We start from the raw sequence: 18,327 nt of genomic DNA, 5'->3' as shown, positions 1-18,327 counted from the left end.
ATTTTCATTATTATTCATTCTGAATTTGTTATATCATCGTAATCAACTTAACATAAATATCGTGAAGCATCACAAATATAAGTATGTAAAATTTTAAATTAACCAAAATTAATAAATACTGTAAAATTATTGTTCATGGTTATTTCATTGTTACTTTGCATTAACTAATGTTAACATAGAACCATGATGTAAAGTGTTACCTAAATAACTTATCTAAAAAATAAAAAACAGTTATTTTTGAATATTCATAGACTGGTCTCATGGCTGTGATATTTGGTTTGTTTGTTAGAATGGGAAAACAAAAGATGGTAAACATTTTATAGTTAGAATTAAAAATCATCTTGTGAATTTAGTGAGTTCTGGACTACAAAGGGATTGGATGAAGATTGCTTAGATACTAAGGACATTATAAGGATCAATATTTTATAATTGTTTAGGAATCTAACAGCTGTTCAATGTACAGTAGAAAAGATGGATTACTGCTGATTTGATCAGATTTTCTGAATCTGGTAAAAAACAACAGAGGACCTAAGACAGAGCCTTGCGGCACTTCACTTCCATCTGACCTGAAATATAAGAAAACAAAATGTGCTGTAAATGTTCATCTTTTATGTAGTTTATTATCAAAGGCTAAATTGACATAATAGGATACACACTTTTTATGACAGAATTATAGTGCATTATAGAAAAGAAATAGAAAAAATATTATTTTATATACTGAGATACAGGTGTATAAATACAATATTACCAATAAGAACTTATAATGTCTTTCTAAAGAAGGTCAACCTTATCAGTTAACAATAGCATCTAACATTCTGAACATATGTGTATTCCCTTTACAGATTTTCTCTTTTGGATGTGTAATAAAATGATACATGGCTCTTTTTCAATACCCGTTGATATATAATTTCAGAATGGATAGTCAAAACAGATCTGTATTTTTATGTTATGCAACAGCATTTTAATATTATAATATTTAAGATGTATAACCTTGAACTATAAGAGTCAGAACAAACAAAGTATAACAAAGTAAAAAACAACAACAACAACAACAAAACTGCTTCTTAAGTGCCAATGTCATGCTCAGTGGGCTCTATCATGGCAGTCGAATCACAGTTTCTTTTACATTAATCTCTGTGTTAACAGATTAGTAACAAAAGCTCTAACAGAAATCTCACAGCATTTGAATGTTAACTGGTATGAATTTGGGGGTACTGTGTGGTGGATTTAAAACACTGAAGCTATGAACATTAAACTGTACAACATGTTAGTAGATGGTACGAAGAATCAACCCAACAATATAATAGAACATATTATACATTTGTTTAACACACAAATAGAGGGATAATAAAATAATGAATTTAACAGGCCTTTCATGTCAGGCTCCTAATACAGTCAGTTCCAACTAAATTCTCATGCTTTGAGTCTATTTTACGAATGTCCACCTAGAATTTCTTCCAGGTTGATGTCTTTCATCCAGTCATCATTGCCTGAACCTGATTTAAGCAGGGAGTCAATGAAATCTGAGTCTGCATTTATCCCTGGTACCGTGTTATCATCTTCTGGTAAGAAATCAAAGGTCAACCGGCCTGCCTGGTTGTTCTGATAAGTTGCTGGGCTTTGGCTCAGCTCTCCAAATGTGGTCGGACAACCCTGTTGTTCGGTGGACGACTGTGTCAGGCAAGTCAACCCAGGTAGAGGGGGTATCCTGGGCTGACTGGCTCTGGTAGCAGAGCTTCTGATTGCAGGGTTTATGGGTAGCAGACTTGAATGAGGTGCTACCTGGTTAGGTGGACAAATAGATCTTGGAGGAAAATGAATGTCACTTTGGGGCATCACTGTATTGGGGAGCCTTTTGACATCTAGTCCTGTTGGAGCTCCGCTCTGTTTGGCACTGTTCGCCCAGTTCAAAGCAGTGTCCATCCTGCTGGTATTGGTGATCATGTCACCCAATCTTTGCCCCAGCTGGGAATCTTGACTGAGGCTCGTCCTCACATGCTGAGTGCTCGATTGAAAAGTGGCACTCTGTTTATTTGTCCCATGGAACTGAGGCTTGTTTTGCTGAAGCCCTATTCGGATCAGGCTGCTGGGCTGCTGTCGAAGCTGGTTTGCGCAAGCTTGAGCACCTGTGGGTCCTGAATTACGGTCTTGTCCAAGTGGAAACCTTCTCTCTACTGACGTGGACACCATCTTTGTACCCTGTCCATTAGGCAGGTGGCATGACAAGGGTTGGATGTCACTTTGGTCTGACCCATTGCCTGTTGCATATTCATAAAAATGATCTGTGATGTAAAATACTGATTTACCAAGCAGTAGTGTACTGATAATGACTAATACCTAAGTCAAGATTTGGTGTGGTTGCTTAAAGGAGTCATATGACGCGATTTCATGTTTTGCTTTGCATTTGGAATGTTACAAGCTGTTCATGCATATATAAGTTCTGTAAAGTCGAAAAGATTAAAGTCTCAAACCCAAAGAGATATTCTTTCTAAAAGTTAAGACTCATCCACACCTTCATAAAATGCCTCATTCAAACACGCCCCCACAAATCTACATCAGTGTGCAAAGATTTGCATAACACCACCCAAATGTATACCCTAAGAAGGAAGGTGTAACTTTTATTCTCACTGTAGTATAGATGCTGCCATCGCCATGTCGTGGAGATGCTGTGTGTTTACAAATATGGTAAGGGGCGTAAGATTTCTGTCATGTCCTTGAGGTATTCGGCCAATCACAATGCACTGGATAGCTGGCCAATCAGAGCACACCTTGCTTTTCAGAATGATGAGCTTTGTAAAAATCAACGCGTTTCAGATAGGCAGGGCAGAGAGGAGCAACAATAATTTTCAGTATGTGGAAAATAATGTGTTTTTTCCTTTTTAGCAACATCATATGACCCCTTTAATTCAAACCTAGGTTCAATGAATCGTACCACATCAATTGTGCGAGTATACAGGTGCTGGTCATATAATTAGAATGTCATCAAAAAGTTGATTTATTTCACTAATTCCATTCAAAAAGTGAAACTTGTATATTATATTCATTCATTACACACAGACTGATATATTTCAAATGTTTATTTCTTTTAATTTGGATGATTATAACTGACAACTAAGGAAAATTCCAAATTCAGTATTTCAGAAAATTAGAATATTGTGAAAAGATTCAATATTGAAGACAGCTGGTGCCACACTCTAATCAGCTAATTAACTCAAAACACCTGCAAAGGCCTTTAAATGGTCTCTCAGTCTAGTTCTGTAGGCTACACAATCATGGGGAGGACTGCTGACTTGACACCATTGACACCTTGCACAAGGAGGGCAAGACACAAAAGGTCATTGCAAAAGAGGCTGGCTGTTCACAGAGCTCTGTGTCCAAGCACATTAATAGAGAGGCGAAGGGAAGGAAAAGATGTGGTAGAAAAAAGTGTACAAGCAATAGGGATATCCGCACCCTGGAGAGGATTGTGAAACAAAACCCATTCAAAAATGGGGGAGATTCACAAAGAGTGGACTGCAGCTGGAGTCAGTGCTTCAAGAACCACTTTGCACAGACGTATGCAAGAAATGAGCCCCAACTAAGTATTGAGTGCTGTACATGCTCATACTTTTCTAAAGATTTCTAAAAATCCTTTCTTTGTATTGGTCTTAAGTAATATTCTAATTTTCTGAGATACTGAATTTGGGATTTTCCTTAGTTGTCATTTATAATCATCAAAATTAAAAGAAATAAACATTTGAAATATATCAGTCTATGTTTAATAAATGAATATAATATATGTTTCACTTTTTGAATGGAATTAGTGAAATAAATCAACTTTTTGATGATATTCTAATTATATGACCAGCACCTGTAATTCATTAACTTCATTAAATGTAGTTCAGTCATGACAACTCTGAATAGTCTTAGCATGTTGATGGATTTAACAACGTTAATGAATTTCAGGGGTTGTATAATCTGTCTATTTGGTTCTAAACTCTGGCCCTGTTTGTCTCTGGTATTATTCATATAATGGTTGTAAAATCTGGTCATGGACTTCAGGATTACTAAAAAGTTATTGGCAAGCCAGTTTGATCAAGGTTGGAGCAAAAATTTTGCAAGACTAGATCTACTATGCATCCTGCTGCCAAGCTAGTACGGACTTGATGTAGACAGGTGGAGCTGGAAGGTTTTAGAGGAATTCTGACAGTGTGCTGTAAGAAGAGCTTAGGGTGAACACTGCAACAGCCTATTTAAAGGTTGAGCAAGAAATCTCATTGGCTACAGAATCAGCAGAGGCGAATCAGCATGTGTAGTAAATGATGTGATTGAACAGATTGCATGTGAAGGTCCTATCAGTCCATGCCATCTAGAGTTTCATGACTGAACTAGATATTACATTCCCATATTATAGGACACTGAAAATACATTCCACACCTGTGAATAAGCGTGGCTGTTGAGGTCCAACTCCATTGCGTGGTTGTTTGTAGTCTGGTGGAGGTCGTGTTAGATGACGACTAAACTGATCCTGTGTGCTCAGTTTCTCCTGAAACATTTATAGCACAAGCACATTGTTTAGTAGTTTAGGAATAAAAGTTCCATAGATTACAACTGGCCAAAATGTGAGTGGTCAATCACAAGGGTGCCGCTATGATATCAGTCAATCAATCAATCAATCAATCAATCAATCAAAGCAGGGTCCACTAGTTTGTATAATCTGACATACATGTAGGGCATCTTGTCATGCAATGCTAAATGAACAGTGCAAGAGATTCAATTGAGTTTTGTAGCCATGACTTTAAGGTATGTGCCATACAGAAATTGACTTAATTATAAACTTACCCTGAGAAACATGTGTGGCACTTAAGTAGATTAAAGCTAATTCTCTTTCTATGAGCTATAAAATTCATTGACTAGGGTTGGGTATCGATTGGGTTTTTTACGATACCAGTGCCATATCGATACTTTTAAAACGGTACCGGTGCCTAAATGGTGCCTGAACCGATACTTTATATATAAAAAAAAAACCAACCAAAAAAAAAAATAAAATCCCACAAAACCCTATGGATAACATTAAAGAACATTAGAAATATTTAAAATAAATCCATAGCATTCACGCGCTCCTTGAATGCTCATTTTTCCCAAGTTGTGCTTCCCTTACTCTAAGGCTAATAAATGTATTTCACGATCTGGGTCATTATTTAATACAAAACCACTCATGATGTTTCTACTGTATCTCTGTCACTCACTCTGATATTTATTTCAAATGAGTGCTGTCTCTCACTGTCTTTAATCAGTTCTGTGAATGACTGTATGGGCATTCTTTATAAAGTAGCAACAATGTTGTTTGTAAAGTACCGTACTGTGCAAAAGTCTTAGGCACATTAGTATTTTCACCCCAAAAAAGGGCTTTAAGCCAGTTATTTATATCTTTTGCTGTAGTGTGTCAGTAGGAAATATCAGTTTACATTTCCAAACATTAATTTTGCCATTAATTTTTATAATAATCTAGTGAGATTTTTGAATGCACAAGCAGTCTGACAACAGCCAGTGCTCCACACAGAGATCTGATCTCACCATCATCGAATCTGTCTGTGATTACATGAAGAAACAGAGACAAACTAAATGTCTCTACAGCAAACAGACACACTACAGCAAAAGATATAAATAACTGGCCGAACATCATTCTTTGGGGTGAAAATACTAACGTGCCTAAGACTTTTGCACAGTAGTGTATATTTAAATAAGTATAATTAAAGTATGTGTTCACATGTGTTAAGGGCTAGATTTTCGCTGGAGGAAACAGCTGTGGTTTGATGAGCGGTGAACGGAGCGAAAACTTTACAGTAGATGAGAAACCGATTGCTCCCTTGTGACCTTTTGTAAACTGTATTTATGACAAAGAACTGCACAGATACAGATATTCTATATTCTATCGATAAACACACCTTGTGTCCTCTGTTTCTGTTTGAGTCCGCTCGCGCTGCTTCGATTGGTCTGCCGATAGAAGAGCGCGCTGAAAGACGGGGAGGAGACCGGCCTGCCGCCGTTTTCATATGAAATTTAAGGGGACTGACTCTGAGGCGATCGCGAATTTGTGTGCAGTTTATGGAGCTATAGCCCCGCTAAAAAAAGCCTAGCATACATTCCGGAGAATCAGGACAAATATTTCAATCAATCGCTCAGGCATTTAAGAGGCACCGAAATGAAGCATCGAAATCTACGTTCTGATACGGTTCGTTACATATCGGTTACATAGGTACTTCTTCGGTACCCAACCCTATCATTGACCTATCAGAAAACATTTTAAAACCACCGTATTTAGGCATGAAGCTACGGCAGCACTCACTGAATCAGGGATGTTGAGCTGCGGTTGAACCAGCGGTCTTTGAAGGTTCTGGTCCTGGCCTGAGTTCTTCTGCTGAGAACTGAGACTCGGAGGCCTTTGCTGTTGGGTCTGGCCTGTTACATCTACAGGACGCCCATTCACTGGTAAACGAGGTCCTGGCGAAATTCCCTACAAATGGAAAGTGTGTTATTATTATAAATCTCATTTAAATGGCACATCAATAAATGTCACACCAGCCACTGCATTACAATCCTGCTGTGATTGAACGATCAGTCCACTAGAGGGCAAGCTTTGTTTACAGTGAATCTGATGTTACACAGTCCCTGTTCACATGTGACTTCCTGTGCGTGGTGATAGGGATTTTCCATAGCCTTTCCCACAGTGTTCTATCACTTAGAGAAAACACATCCATGGATATATCCATAATGGGGATGTAATGGTACCTAAGGGAGAACAAATTAGTCAGAAATTGTCAAAACATCCTGTTGTTTTAATATGCCTGCAGTGACACATGCACTGTGAATAAATGGTTGCTCTAATATTATTAAGAAAGCACTGTCTTACAGACTGTTGTTTAAACACTTATAGTTTTCTGTTTTAAATCACTTTCATTTTACATGCATTTATTAGAAACCCTAGTCAATGAGGCTCTTAGGACTTTTTTTGCATACAGGTTTTACTGTGTGACTGATAACCGCGTTCAAGCACTGCTACACTCTTATGAGACTGATCCTATGGGGCGCAACCCACTTACTGCCAGCAAAGGACAGATTTATTCAGCCACAGGGCAGAGGCACACAATAACAGATAATCTCATAGGACTATTTATCCTATTTCTGCACTTTTCCTGAAATGCACTTATTCAGGCTGTGATATTTCATGTTAGTTGCTCCATTAAAACACTGATTGCATGGCTGTACACTGCTATTTTAGCCTTTAAGAACTTAACTTGCATGACAGCCAAGCATAATTATCAATAATGAAAAGAGACAGTTATCGGTTTCAAGTAAGTCATGTACTAACTATTTACTTTAAATCAAAGTATGGTTACACTTCATTTTAAGGTTTCCTTGATATAGTGTAATTATACATTTAAGTACTGAGTAATATTAATTAACTACATGTACTTACAATATGGTTAGGGTTAGGATTAAGGTTTGTCTTAGGGTAACTTGCATGTAATCATGCATAATTTATTGTTATTACCGATGTATCGGTTTAGCCGATTAATCGGCACCAATAGTTGATTGTGGGCACACTCTGTTAACAGCAAAAATCCATGCCGATAGATTTTCAGGTTGTGTCCACTGCTGGAGCAGCTGAGAAGGGTCTGTAGTGGTTGAAATCACTGACAGCATGTGCTATTCGTTTAAACACGTGATGCTGCACGCTGAACAGAGCGAGAAACTTCAGACCCAGATTTAAATGCAGCTGACAAAAAAATCCTGCCGCGCCACAGAGCGCCAATCACATAGTTTTCCATTAAATTACATTATATTCGCCCCAAATCATTGTTAATGTATAATGAATTGTATATTGTGCATTTTCTTCGAAACGTTTGTCTTTCTGTGGCTCTAATAAAGTCTGTATGCTTCATTTATAGAGCTATAATATAGATTGCTCTTTCCATTTGCTCTGTTTTTTAAACACTGAACTTCAAACTGATCTATGCCTCATTGTTCATTCTTTAAGTAAACTTGTGTCCATTTGCTGATTAAATAAACTGTTTTAGACCGCTGCTCGAGTTGAACGTGACGGGTCAAGAGTGTGTGTGATACCGGTGAGTTCTCCTAGACTCAGCGCTATTCTTTTATTTTGATTAGATAGTCATTAAGTGTTCAAGAATAGAAGCAGTTAAAGTGTGAGAATATACATTGTGCTTGTAATGTAGGGATGCTGGTATAAGTGTAATCCGTGATGCGGAAAACGCGGACGGAATCGCGGAATCCAGTCATAAAAATGGAATCTGCAGTTTAACGCGGAATGTCACAGAATTTGTCAAATTTTGAATGAATTCATCAAAAGTAGGTCATTACACTTAAATCAAATTGTGATATGGATTATTATCTGTAAATATTAAGCCAATTTAAATACAAATTGTAAATACAAAAGTTGATTTAAATATGAATCCTGCATGTTCTGTGTGTGTCTGTTAATGAATGGCGCAGACGCGTGGTTTCATATTTTACTACATACACTGAAGCGTGCCTGACGCTCGCGGTGTTTTTAGCATCTGCCGTCTCACTAAATGAGTATGTAAACACATGAACAACATCTCCAGAACTGCTGTGAGAGTTACTTCATAAGCATTTGACCATTTGATTTGATTAAAACTAGCATCATATCACATACACAGAACTGTAAAGGTTTTCACGGCAACCTGTCAAAATAAAAGTCTGGTTTGATTTTAAGATGTGCCTAATGATATTTTTCAGTAGAATGCACATAGCCTACTACTACTAAAATAAAACAAACATTATTTTTTAAGGAAAAAGCACACAACATTTCTTCCATGTTTTAATTTAAATAGTAAATCCCCTTTGTTTGCCAAAAAATAAAGTTTGCTTAATTTTCAATAATTAAAAGATAAATTAAATTAATGTTTTATGCCTTCATTTGATAACCAGAAAAATGTAAATACACAACACAGAATTTCTGAGGGGGGGAAAGGCTACTTTAAGAAAAAAATAATAATTAAGTTGTTTTATGCATTCAAATAATTAGACATGCTAAAACAGAATTTGGTAACAATAAAAAATATGGTGAGAAAAAATAAAACATTTCATAGGGCCCTAAACATGTATTTTTTGTTAAACTTTTATTAAATTGATGTGAAAATGTATAAGTTTCAAGATTTTAATTAATTAGACATGCTTTTTGATTAATAAACTTTAAATGTAACTATTAAAAAGGAGTAAAAAATGGAAAACAGAAAAAAAACGGAATTTGGAAGAAAATAAAACGGCCTAGTAATGCTATGGCCTTTGTGTATATATTTAAAGATGTGCATCTTTTAGCATGACAAATAAATGGTAACACTTTCAAATAAGAGTCCATTTGTAACATTAAGATTAATGAAAGCTGTGTAAGTTTGTTTCTTGTTAGAGTGTGGTAATTTCAACATTTACTGTTACTATTATTATTATTACTATTATTATTATTATTACTACTAGTAGTATGGTTCAGTATGTTTTTTTTTTCTTTTTTTTATTTTAAATAAAGCACTATTTTAGTTTTTGTTCAGTATCCATTTTAAAAACTATCGGTTAATTAATCGGTATCGGCCAGTGTGGCCCAACCTAGCTATCGGTATCTGCAAAATCCACTATCGGTCGACCTCTAATAGTAAGTACATGTAATAAGGTCACCTTAAAATAAAGTGTTACCCAAAGTTATACTGTTTGGATGTACATACATTTTTCATTTAGAAACACGAGTTGCAGTGGGATGGGGAAAAAACCCACCATTCTCAGTGTATGGACAAAGAGCAGCTGGACATTCTACTTAATATTTCTTTTTTATGTTCTATGGAACAAAGTCATAAGGATTGGAATGAAATGAAGCTGAGCTTATGATGACAATTTTCTAAAAGTTTCTGTGGTTCAGTCAGATGAGGCCTATGTCAAAGAACATTTCTCTGTTGCTGCATAACGTGAAAATCATATTTGTTCCAAGTTGCTCTGGTAGGAACACTATTACACAGTGCAATGAGCATCTAAACAAAAGACCTTTGCACTGAACCAAAAGTTAAAAGTAATAATTCCGTGTCAAACAGCTTCAGTAAAGTGAAGTTCAAAACAAGCCTGAACCTGAGAAATGTCTCACGCACCCTGATCTCACATGAGCGTTACATCTTGAAAAACAGCAGAGGCTGTAGGCTTCTGTCCTCAGCAAACTCTGTTTGAGAACTTGTCAGCCTGGATGGCCAAACACACACTGTGTATACAGTGTCAATCACAGTGTTGACACAAAACATTTCCCAGGGCAGAAAGGATTTGACTGAAACCCCACTGCGTTACGCGAGGCTATTAATTTGAGAACAGATGTCTTTAGGAGAGAAACTCCCTCTAAAGCCCCACTCAAGAGGTCCAGAAAGGAAAACATTCAAAGAACTGCTCTGTCATGGGAGGAATTCCACAGTCGAACCACAAAGAAGAAGCGATACGAGAGCATGTAACACAGAAACCGTATCTCTAGAAAGTGTTCTCTTAGTGGAGCTCTAGATGCCTCATTCCCTGATGGATCAGCTCTGGGACATCTGATAATTAATGAGCCCTGTCCGGACCGCTGATAAGCTCTTTTCACCATGCAAAGATGAATCTCTTCCTGAGACTATTACTACAGTATATAAAAAAGGAATGTGACATTAAGAAAACACTTTTGAAGAGGACAGGAAGGTGGTACAAATGTGGCATTGTAAATGGCTGACCATGTGTTATTAAGTTGCTAATGCTCTTTATTTTTTTATTTTTTTTTTAGGTAAGGTAAATATCTCAAGTCAGACTGCTTATAAGAAATTGCACATTGGATAACTGGTACAGGATAAATTATGCAATGCATCAAAATATAATATAAGCAGTTTCAAATAGGAGTGAGCATGGTCAAAAAAAAAATAAAAAATAGCTAAAATACTAAACATATTCTTAGAAATGTTCTCTTTGTATGCATGTTAGTATCCGGGATACTATTGTAGTCAATTGAAACAAACTGAAACCATAGAAACGTTTATTGCCGCTTGAAAAAAAAATGTTGACGTATTAAAAACATTTTATTTAATAAAAAACTAAAGACATAAAAAAGTATAGAAATGACAAAAACATCCAACAAAAGTCATAAAACTGTACTAAAATTAAAATGAACATGGAAACTATACAAATATATACCAATTCAAAATATAATTAAAACTATAATAGTTTTTCATTGAAACTAAAATCACATAGGAGTATAATAGTTATTATATATAATACATTAAGTTTACATTTAAATTTTTTTTTTTTAATTGCACCATCTTACAGTCTAAACTAACCTTGATTTTTCACTAAAGGTCAAACACAGTCAAGCTCTGTGATATAATTTCCCTTTTTTTCATGTTGGTCATACCACATGACCTTTGGCAAACAAAATTTGCTCTAATATACTGTGAAGAAAGAAATAATGATTATGACAAACTGCTTAAGGTTTTCATTAAACATGCTTTTTTCTTCATTATGGTATCAGACAGTCGTACCACCCTGACATTTTTGATTCTATACCCCCCAAAAAAGATCAAAATGAATATTAATTCAGAAATTAACATACAAGAATTAGAAGAGGCTCTCAGGTCAATGTGTGTATGTATTGTGTATTTACTTTTAACTTTTAAATTTATTGATAGGCCAAAAAATAGCATTGCATAATTGACCCATAAAGCATGAGCGGTGCTTGCTAAGGCTCACAAAGAAAAAATGCCACATATTTGAATAACACAAAGCCTCATCACATTCCACACATGCTATCATGGTTAAAGTTTGGGTCATGTTGTAAAATTGTCTCGTGGTGACGAAAGTACGGAAAAAAGAGGTTATTCACTTCTGTTCAGGTCTATTCATTACGTTTGAAGTCGCTCCACTAGCCGATACCATGAGAAATTCAGACCATTCTCATAAGTTGTAACCACAAAGCCAGATTGTGTTCACATCTGAGTGAAATCGGCTGCCTCAGTCAAACCCTTTGTTATGTGGGCAGCTAAAGCCTCGTTAGTGTGGCCGTCTCTGTAATCCACTCTTTCTGATCCTGATGTGTCATAAAGCTGTTTTCCATCTCTCTTTAACTCCTCGTTCTTCACCAGTGCATCATTAAATGAATACCACATGTGTCCGCCGAGTCCATAAAGGAGAGATGTGATTTAGGCTCCCATTCCACCAGCATTACAAGCAGTTGACAGGACTCCAGGCCTGGGCCCCGCTGCTCTCTCACAGCACTTCCTGCCGACTGGAGGCAGGGCGCCCTCCCCAGGGAGCAGCCCGGCATCTGGACTTGGCCCCAGATCATTTTCCCAGGAAACATGCGCTCTTCGTAGCATGGCTACAACAGCCTGGCACTCTACACCAACCCCCACAAACCCCCACAAACCAACTCATTCCCACTCACAGTAATGTAGAAGCTACGAGCAGCACAGAACACAAACCTGAGCCTGACATATGAAAATATAATCAGACAAAAATATATACATATATTTTTTAAACAGAACAATTTACTAAACTTAGACCAAAAAAAAAAAAATGTTGGGCTCATACTCGAGAATGAAAAAAAAAATCTGATTTGTAAATATTTTCATGTAAACTGATTAAATCCTTATAACAGAATAACAGACCATGTACATAAAATGCATCAGTCTATATCTCCCAATAATATGTTTTAGTTAGATGATCTCCGTAGGTGATCTCTGTAGTTTCAAAACATATAATGCAATGCAATACAAAACTGACAGATCATTTGATGCTCACATTGTGATGTATTGATAAATAAAATGTTTATCTTGAAATAAAATTTTCATCTTAACAATATAGAAGTTATTCTTACAGTGGATTGCACTGTTCGCTTCTTTTAAATCAGCTGCGAGTAGAGTCTCCTGTAGGGAGCGCTCTTTGTGTGATGCACAGCATTGCTGCCTATGTAAGGAGTGTTTTAATTCAGGCACTTGAGAGCTTTCATTACTGTCTAATGCATTTATAGTTGGTTGCTATGTAGGCAGTGAGTATCCAGGCAGTTCACTAGGTTTTGGAGCACAGCTGCAGTCTCCCTTCAGAGCCAGAAATACTTGAATCGCTTCTCCAGATACTGACTAGTCAGTGTAACAGCACTTTAATCAGAAAGTATCAGACGCTGCTTGAAGTTTTTGGGGCACGCAAGTCTCTCATTGTGATATATTACACTTGTCTGAGGGGGGTTTTTTTTAGTCTCAGGTAGTGCATGCAGTACATTTTTTTCTCCACATGCAATAAAATAGATTTCCACTCGACAGTCTGTGATATCGCAGATACCCGGTTTGCCATACTTAAGCTGACAACTGATCAGCAGGCTGTGAGAACAAGGACACAAGAAACATAACAATCTGGTCTCTTTACATGCATTTTGTGCATTCCACCCAGTGGGAGAAAATTTAGCTTGAACAAAAGTTCTCGAGGGCTCCGGTGGGATCACGGCACCAATTCGGAACCTTTATTTCCATGGCATTACTAATTCAGTTCACTGTGGGAAGACTTGTCCATTGCCTATTTTTCTCCCTGTTGGAACAGACATTCTGGCTTCATTTCCACTAGTGCAGCATATTTAACCCCATCAATGCTGAATTATCTTTACAATCCCAATTCAATCATGAAATCATGGTGTATACTGTATATAGGTAACACTTTAGAATAGGGACTAGTTTTCACTATTAACTAGTTGCTATTTGCTTATTAGTATGCCTATTATTAACATTTTGGCTGTTTATTCTGCATGACCATATTCTATATATGACATTGTGGTGCGAACTAATCTCACCAGCCTGATCAATTAAAATACTTTGATAACGTATGTACACAAACACGGTTAAAATGTTAGCTAAACATTATAACGACATAACATTCACAAATTAGTCTGGAGTGAAATGATTTGCATAGACAGACATATTTAGGTAGATTTTGAGGCGCATTACCTTCAAAAATAGAACTAATCCATTGTGTTAGCGTTACTCTACACAAAAATAAGTATAATTTTAATAGGAGGATTACACTTTTACGTAGTCGGCGCCAATAGTCTTGTGTGCAGCGTGCTGACATACGCTGTTGTGCTACAGGTGTCCTGAGTTCAAATCTGGACCCAACGGTCTTTCCAGATCTCGCCCTTTCTCCCATAACAAAGGTGAAAATGCCAAAAAAAAACATAAAAAAACCTTTGAAGTAAAGCATTTAATTCAACCCCACAAAGTGTACTTTTAAAATTGTACTCTTTAAGTACACTTAAGTGGCCATTTAGTTCATTAATATTAAATTACATTATGTTTATTACATACTTTTTAAGATTTTGAAAACACAATTAAGTGTACTTATTTTCACAAGGAGATGCTTACTCGATACAGTAGCTGTCAGTTGTTAGACTGTTTGTTAGCTAAGTTAGCTACACTTTTTCAATAGCTTAACAATGTTAAGGTGTCTGGAATCATAGTTCTGAAAAGCAACAAATAGCTGAGATAGCAGGATATTGAACATTGTAGACTGAGAGACTGCAACGGCTGAAGTTAAAAAAAATCAAAATTTGTGTTCTACTGAAGAAACAAAGTCACCTACATCTTGGATGTCCTGGGGGTAAGCAGATAAACATCACATTTGTATTTTTTGGGTGGACTATTGCTTTAAAGAACCCTAACAACTTTCCCATCAAAATTTCCCACCAAAAAGAGCTGTATGTTCATGTGACTGAACTACATCTTCGTATCAAAATCAAGCATGTCTTTCCATGCTCCCCTCCCTCTTCTGGAGAGCCTAAAGATGACTCCTCTTGTGTGGTTCTCCTTATCGTTTCCCACAAAGACAGTCAAGAGATACTGTTTGTATGAAACACAAAAGGGGGATGTTCTAAAGCTCCTAAATCATAACAAATCAGTGGTTCAACCTCCGGCACTGGGCTAAGCAGATTACTGTCATTTTCCACAACTTGTCCCTTGCAGCTAACAACCTCCAATTAGCAAATCCCGCTGTGCGCATCTATGCCCTGACGGCAAGTGACTGTGACAGGCGGAGAAATTAGAAGTTTGGCATGTTAATCCACCATGCTCTAGCAAGACTGGGCTACCGTCGAAGTGCTTTGAGGGGATATACAAATTCAAGGCACCTCACACCCGCCTAGACACAAACAACAATCGTGAAAAACAAAAGGAAAAACAGGCCTACAGCAAAGTGCAGCGCCATTGAGTTAAAAGCAGTCAGCAGACTGCTAACGGCTAACACAAAGGCAGACAGATGGAAAGAAAGCAGTGTGTGAGGTTTTGACACTACGACTCCACTGTGTCAAGAACAACCTGCTCTGCACAGTAGAAATGTGATAGAGTGTTTAATGGAAAATGTAGTGAAGCTAATTATTAGAATCAAGACTTGACATATCATGCAGTCTAACACAAAAGACAGTTAATGTCACACAGTGGGTCTCTTTCACTAACAACGGCACCAAACTTCTCACAATTATTTTTTTTTCACTTCACATTCAGCGTTCCTTTCCGTCTCGCGCAGAGCTTTCAAAAGTATACTCAACCGCAGATGAGCGTGGACGGATGAGCTCGACACATGCGCAGTACCACGGGGTACGCGGCTGTCTGCGATCCCTCTTGACGACGGAAATGATGTACTACCGACGGTTACAAGGACGGCCAAAGTGTACTTTGGCCTTCATGCGATCGGCAACTGGACGTTTTTTGCCTTATTGCATCTCTCTGTTCTGGTCTTGCACAAACTGCGTTGCAATGCAATAATTTTCCAAAATGTAATTTATTTTATGTTATGATGTATGTTAACGCTTTTGTTAAAGGTTGTTGACGCTGGAGAGAGACGCTGAGGGAAAGATTATGTTGCTGTAGCAGACAGATCACTCACTGTTCATGATGCACAAACTATTGGAAGAAAATCCTCAATATTGATTTGGGGATTAATATAAATTTTATATTTGGGGATTGATATAAATGATATGTACATGAATTACATAACAAATTATATAACTAATTAGAGATTTAGGTTAAATAAAGATGTTAGTCTTTATTTTTTACATTTTAAGAAACAAATCAAAGAAAAAATAAACAAATTCTACTGTTTCTAATATTCTGTATGTTGCTCAAAAACAAAATATATTGTGTCCTGCGGACAAAAAGATTTAATTTTTTTACCCAGTCATTAAAAAATAACATATTTCAGAGCAGTAACAACAATACCGTGATACTGTAAAACTGTGATATTTTTGCTTAAGGTTATCATACTGTCAAAATCTCATACCGACCCATGCCTAATTCCCAATGTGATTTGATTCAAATATTGATTTGATTTTGTATTTTTAAGAATTATGTAAAAGCTTTTCCTGATTTTAATATTGTGTTACAATATTAACGACAGAATTTTCATTTTTGGGTGAACTAACCCTTTAAAACTGTTTACTGTGGCGAGGTGTTCGCACAATGCAAGTGTTTTATTTCAGTGGTAATGGCCTTGCAATGAATTATCAATGGTTTGTCTGCATTTTATTCAAGACTATAAAGCTATTTATACAGCTAAGAGCTGTCATTTGCTCACGTGATAGTCATTGACCGTTATGTTTATATATTTTAAATTAATCAATAATTCTTGACCGAAGCAAATGATTTGCAATTCAAAAAGCCATGTTTCAAGAAAAATGCATGCATCAGTAGGATTTGTAAATCGATGCATTGAGGAAACAAGTGAATTATTACACCTCCAATGATTAGGGAATGAGACCCAGTGTCTTACGGCTTTTACCCTAGATCTCACTGGGAACACATCATACAGTTTGACAAGCAGCAACTGTTAAAAGGACCATAAACACATTGTCTTACCTGTCTCTGCTGTGCCATTTTGAAACTGATTCCAGCACCATGTTGACTGAGTGGAGGCCTTTGACTTAGCGGCTTTGTTTGTAGGCAAGAAGATGGCTGCATGGGCAGCTGGCAGTTCTGAAAGTGCATGCCCTGGCCTGCTGTAGATGGCTGCTGTTGCATGGTTGTTTTGTTTGGTGGAGCAGCCATGATGGGCAATTGTTGGCTCATGGTGGAAGGTGGTGCTTTAGGGCTGAAATGCAGCAGGGGCTTAGTGCCGAGAACCTTCGTGTCCATGTGATGGGATGGGTTGAATTCATTGGGTTTGAGAAAGCAGTTGGACATGCCTTTGGCCTGACCAGTACTCTGAGCATTGAGTCTCTGCTGAGAAAGGGAAGCATTACCTGGAAGAGTCTCCTGACTGAAAGAACCAGGAGTTTGGTGGACACCTAAGGCAGTAGACCAGTTCCTAACCCCTCCTGCTTGACTCTGCTGGTGGTTGTGGAGCATAGAGTTGGGCTGATGTTGGTTAGCGGCCATTTGCTTTAGCTGCTCAGCATGTGACATCTCAGGCCATGCTGGAAGACCTCGAGACGGACCGCCAGTCGATACCTGACCATGGTGTCCTGAAGTGATGGGTGAGGTGGATAAACTTGTGTTGGCCATGGAGAAGGAAGGTCCGGCAGAGGCTGGTCTTAGTTGTGACGAGCTTCCAGTGGCCTGGCTAAAATCTGGGGAGTACTCTGTCTTGATTGGCTTATCCAGGTGAATACAAGGAGGAGCTGCACCAGCTGAACTGGGTCGACCAAGATCCAGGCCGAAGTCATCATCTTGCTTTAGCATCTTCTCCAGCTCTAGATCATTGAGTGATGGCACGGTCTTGGTGAGCTCATCGAACAAATCCTGGAGCTCTGGGTCAATCTGTCCACTTACTTCATCTTTGAAATCAAACGTCAACGTGGCAGGATCTGTAGACGACTGGCCACAGGTCTGAATTTCAGTTGGTTCCTTCTTCATATCCCTTAGAGTTATGTTGAATAAATCACTGCTGATTCCGTGAGGCATCATGAAGGGGTCCTTTCTTCGAAGGATGTTGCTTTGGGTGGCATCGCCAACCAATCTTTGAGTCTGCCCTGAAGCCAAAGCACAGCAACCAGATCGAAAAGAGCTGGGTTCCATGCGGAGGCGCTTGAAGTCAGACCCTGACGCCCCACAGGAGAGGCCATTCTGCTTGGATGTATATCCAGGAGACTGCGCTTCAATCTTTCTCCTCAGTCCCTGCTGAAAATGCAAAGAATGTAAAGTCAGTGAGGCATTTTATTGATCTTAACCTGTTACAAGTCAGGTGAAAAAATGTCTAAACAGACTGTTTGGTTGACAGTTAAAGGGATACTGCTCTACAGATTTGATCAAAAGAATTATTCAAAAGCCTTACGCTAGTTTT

At 37.7% G+C, this 18,327-nt stretch overlaps 1 protein-coding gene across 3 annotated transcripts in view; it reads right to left on the bottom strand.

Annotated features, from left to right (window-relative positions):
* Nucleotides 1-594: 594 nt before the first annotated feature.
* The window catches only part of LOC109062965 (mastermind-like protein 2), a 62,490-nt gene continuing 44,757 nt past the window's right edge, over nucleotides 595-18,327 (bottom strand). For 2 of the 3 annotated variants that reach the window (XM_042739034.1, XM_042739035.1), the window contains exons 3-6: nucleotides 16,905-18,164; nucleotides 6,329-6,496; nucleotides 4,417-4,525; nucleotides 595-2,282 (exon numbers count right to left, since the gene is read on the bottom strand). In XM_042739034.1, coding sequence (XP_042594968.1) covers nucleotides 1,432-2,282; nucleotides 4,417-4,525; nucleotides 6,329-6,496; nucleotides 16,905-18,164 — 2,388 coding nt within the window. In that variant the 3' untranslated portion in view covers nucleotides 595-1,431. The remainder of the gene's footprint in view (nucleotides 2,283-4,416; nucleotides 4,526-6,328; nucleotides 6,497-16,904; nucleotides 18,165-18,327) is intronic. The other variant, XM_042739036.1, reaches the window with a different exon arrangement.

The sequence above is a fragment of the Cyprinus carpio genome, chromosome B15, assembly GCF_018340385.1.
Source record: "Cyprinus carpio isolate SPL01 chromosome B15, ASM1834038v1, whole genome shotgun sequence".
NCBI classification, from domain to species: domain Eukaryota; kingdom Metazoa; phylum Chordata; class Actinopteri; order Cypriniformes; family Cyprinidae; genus Cyprinus; species Cyprinus carpio.
Note: the sequence above shows the minus strand (reverse complement) of the source record. Positions and strands in the feature narration are given on the sequence as shown.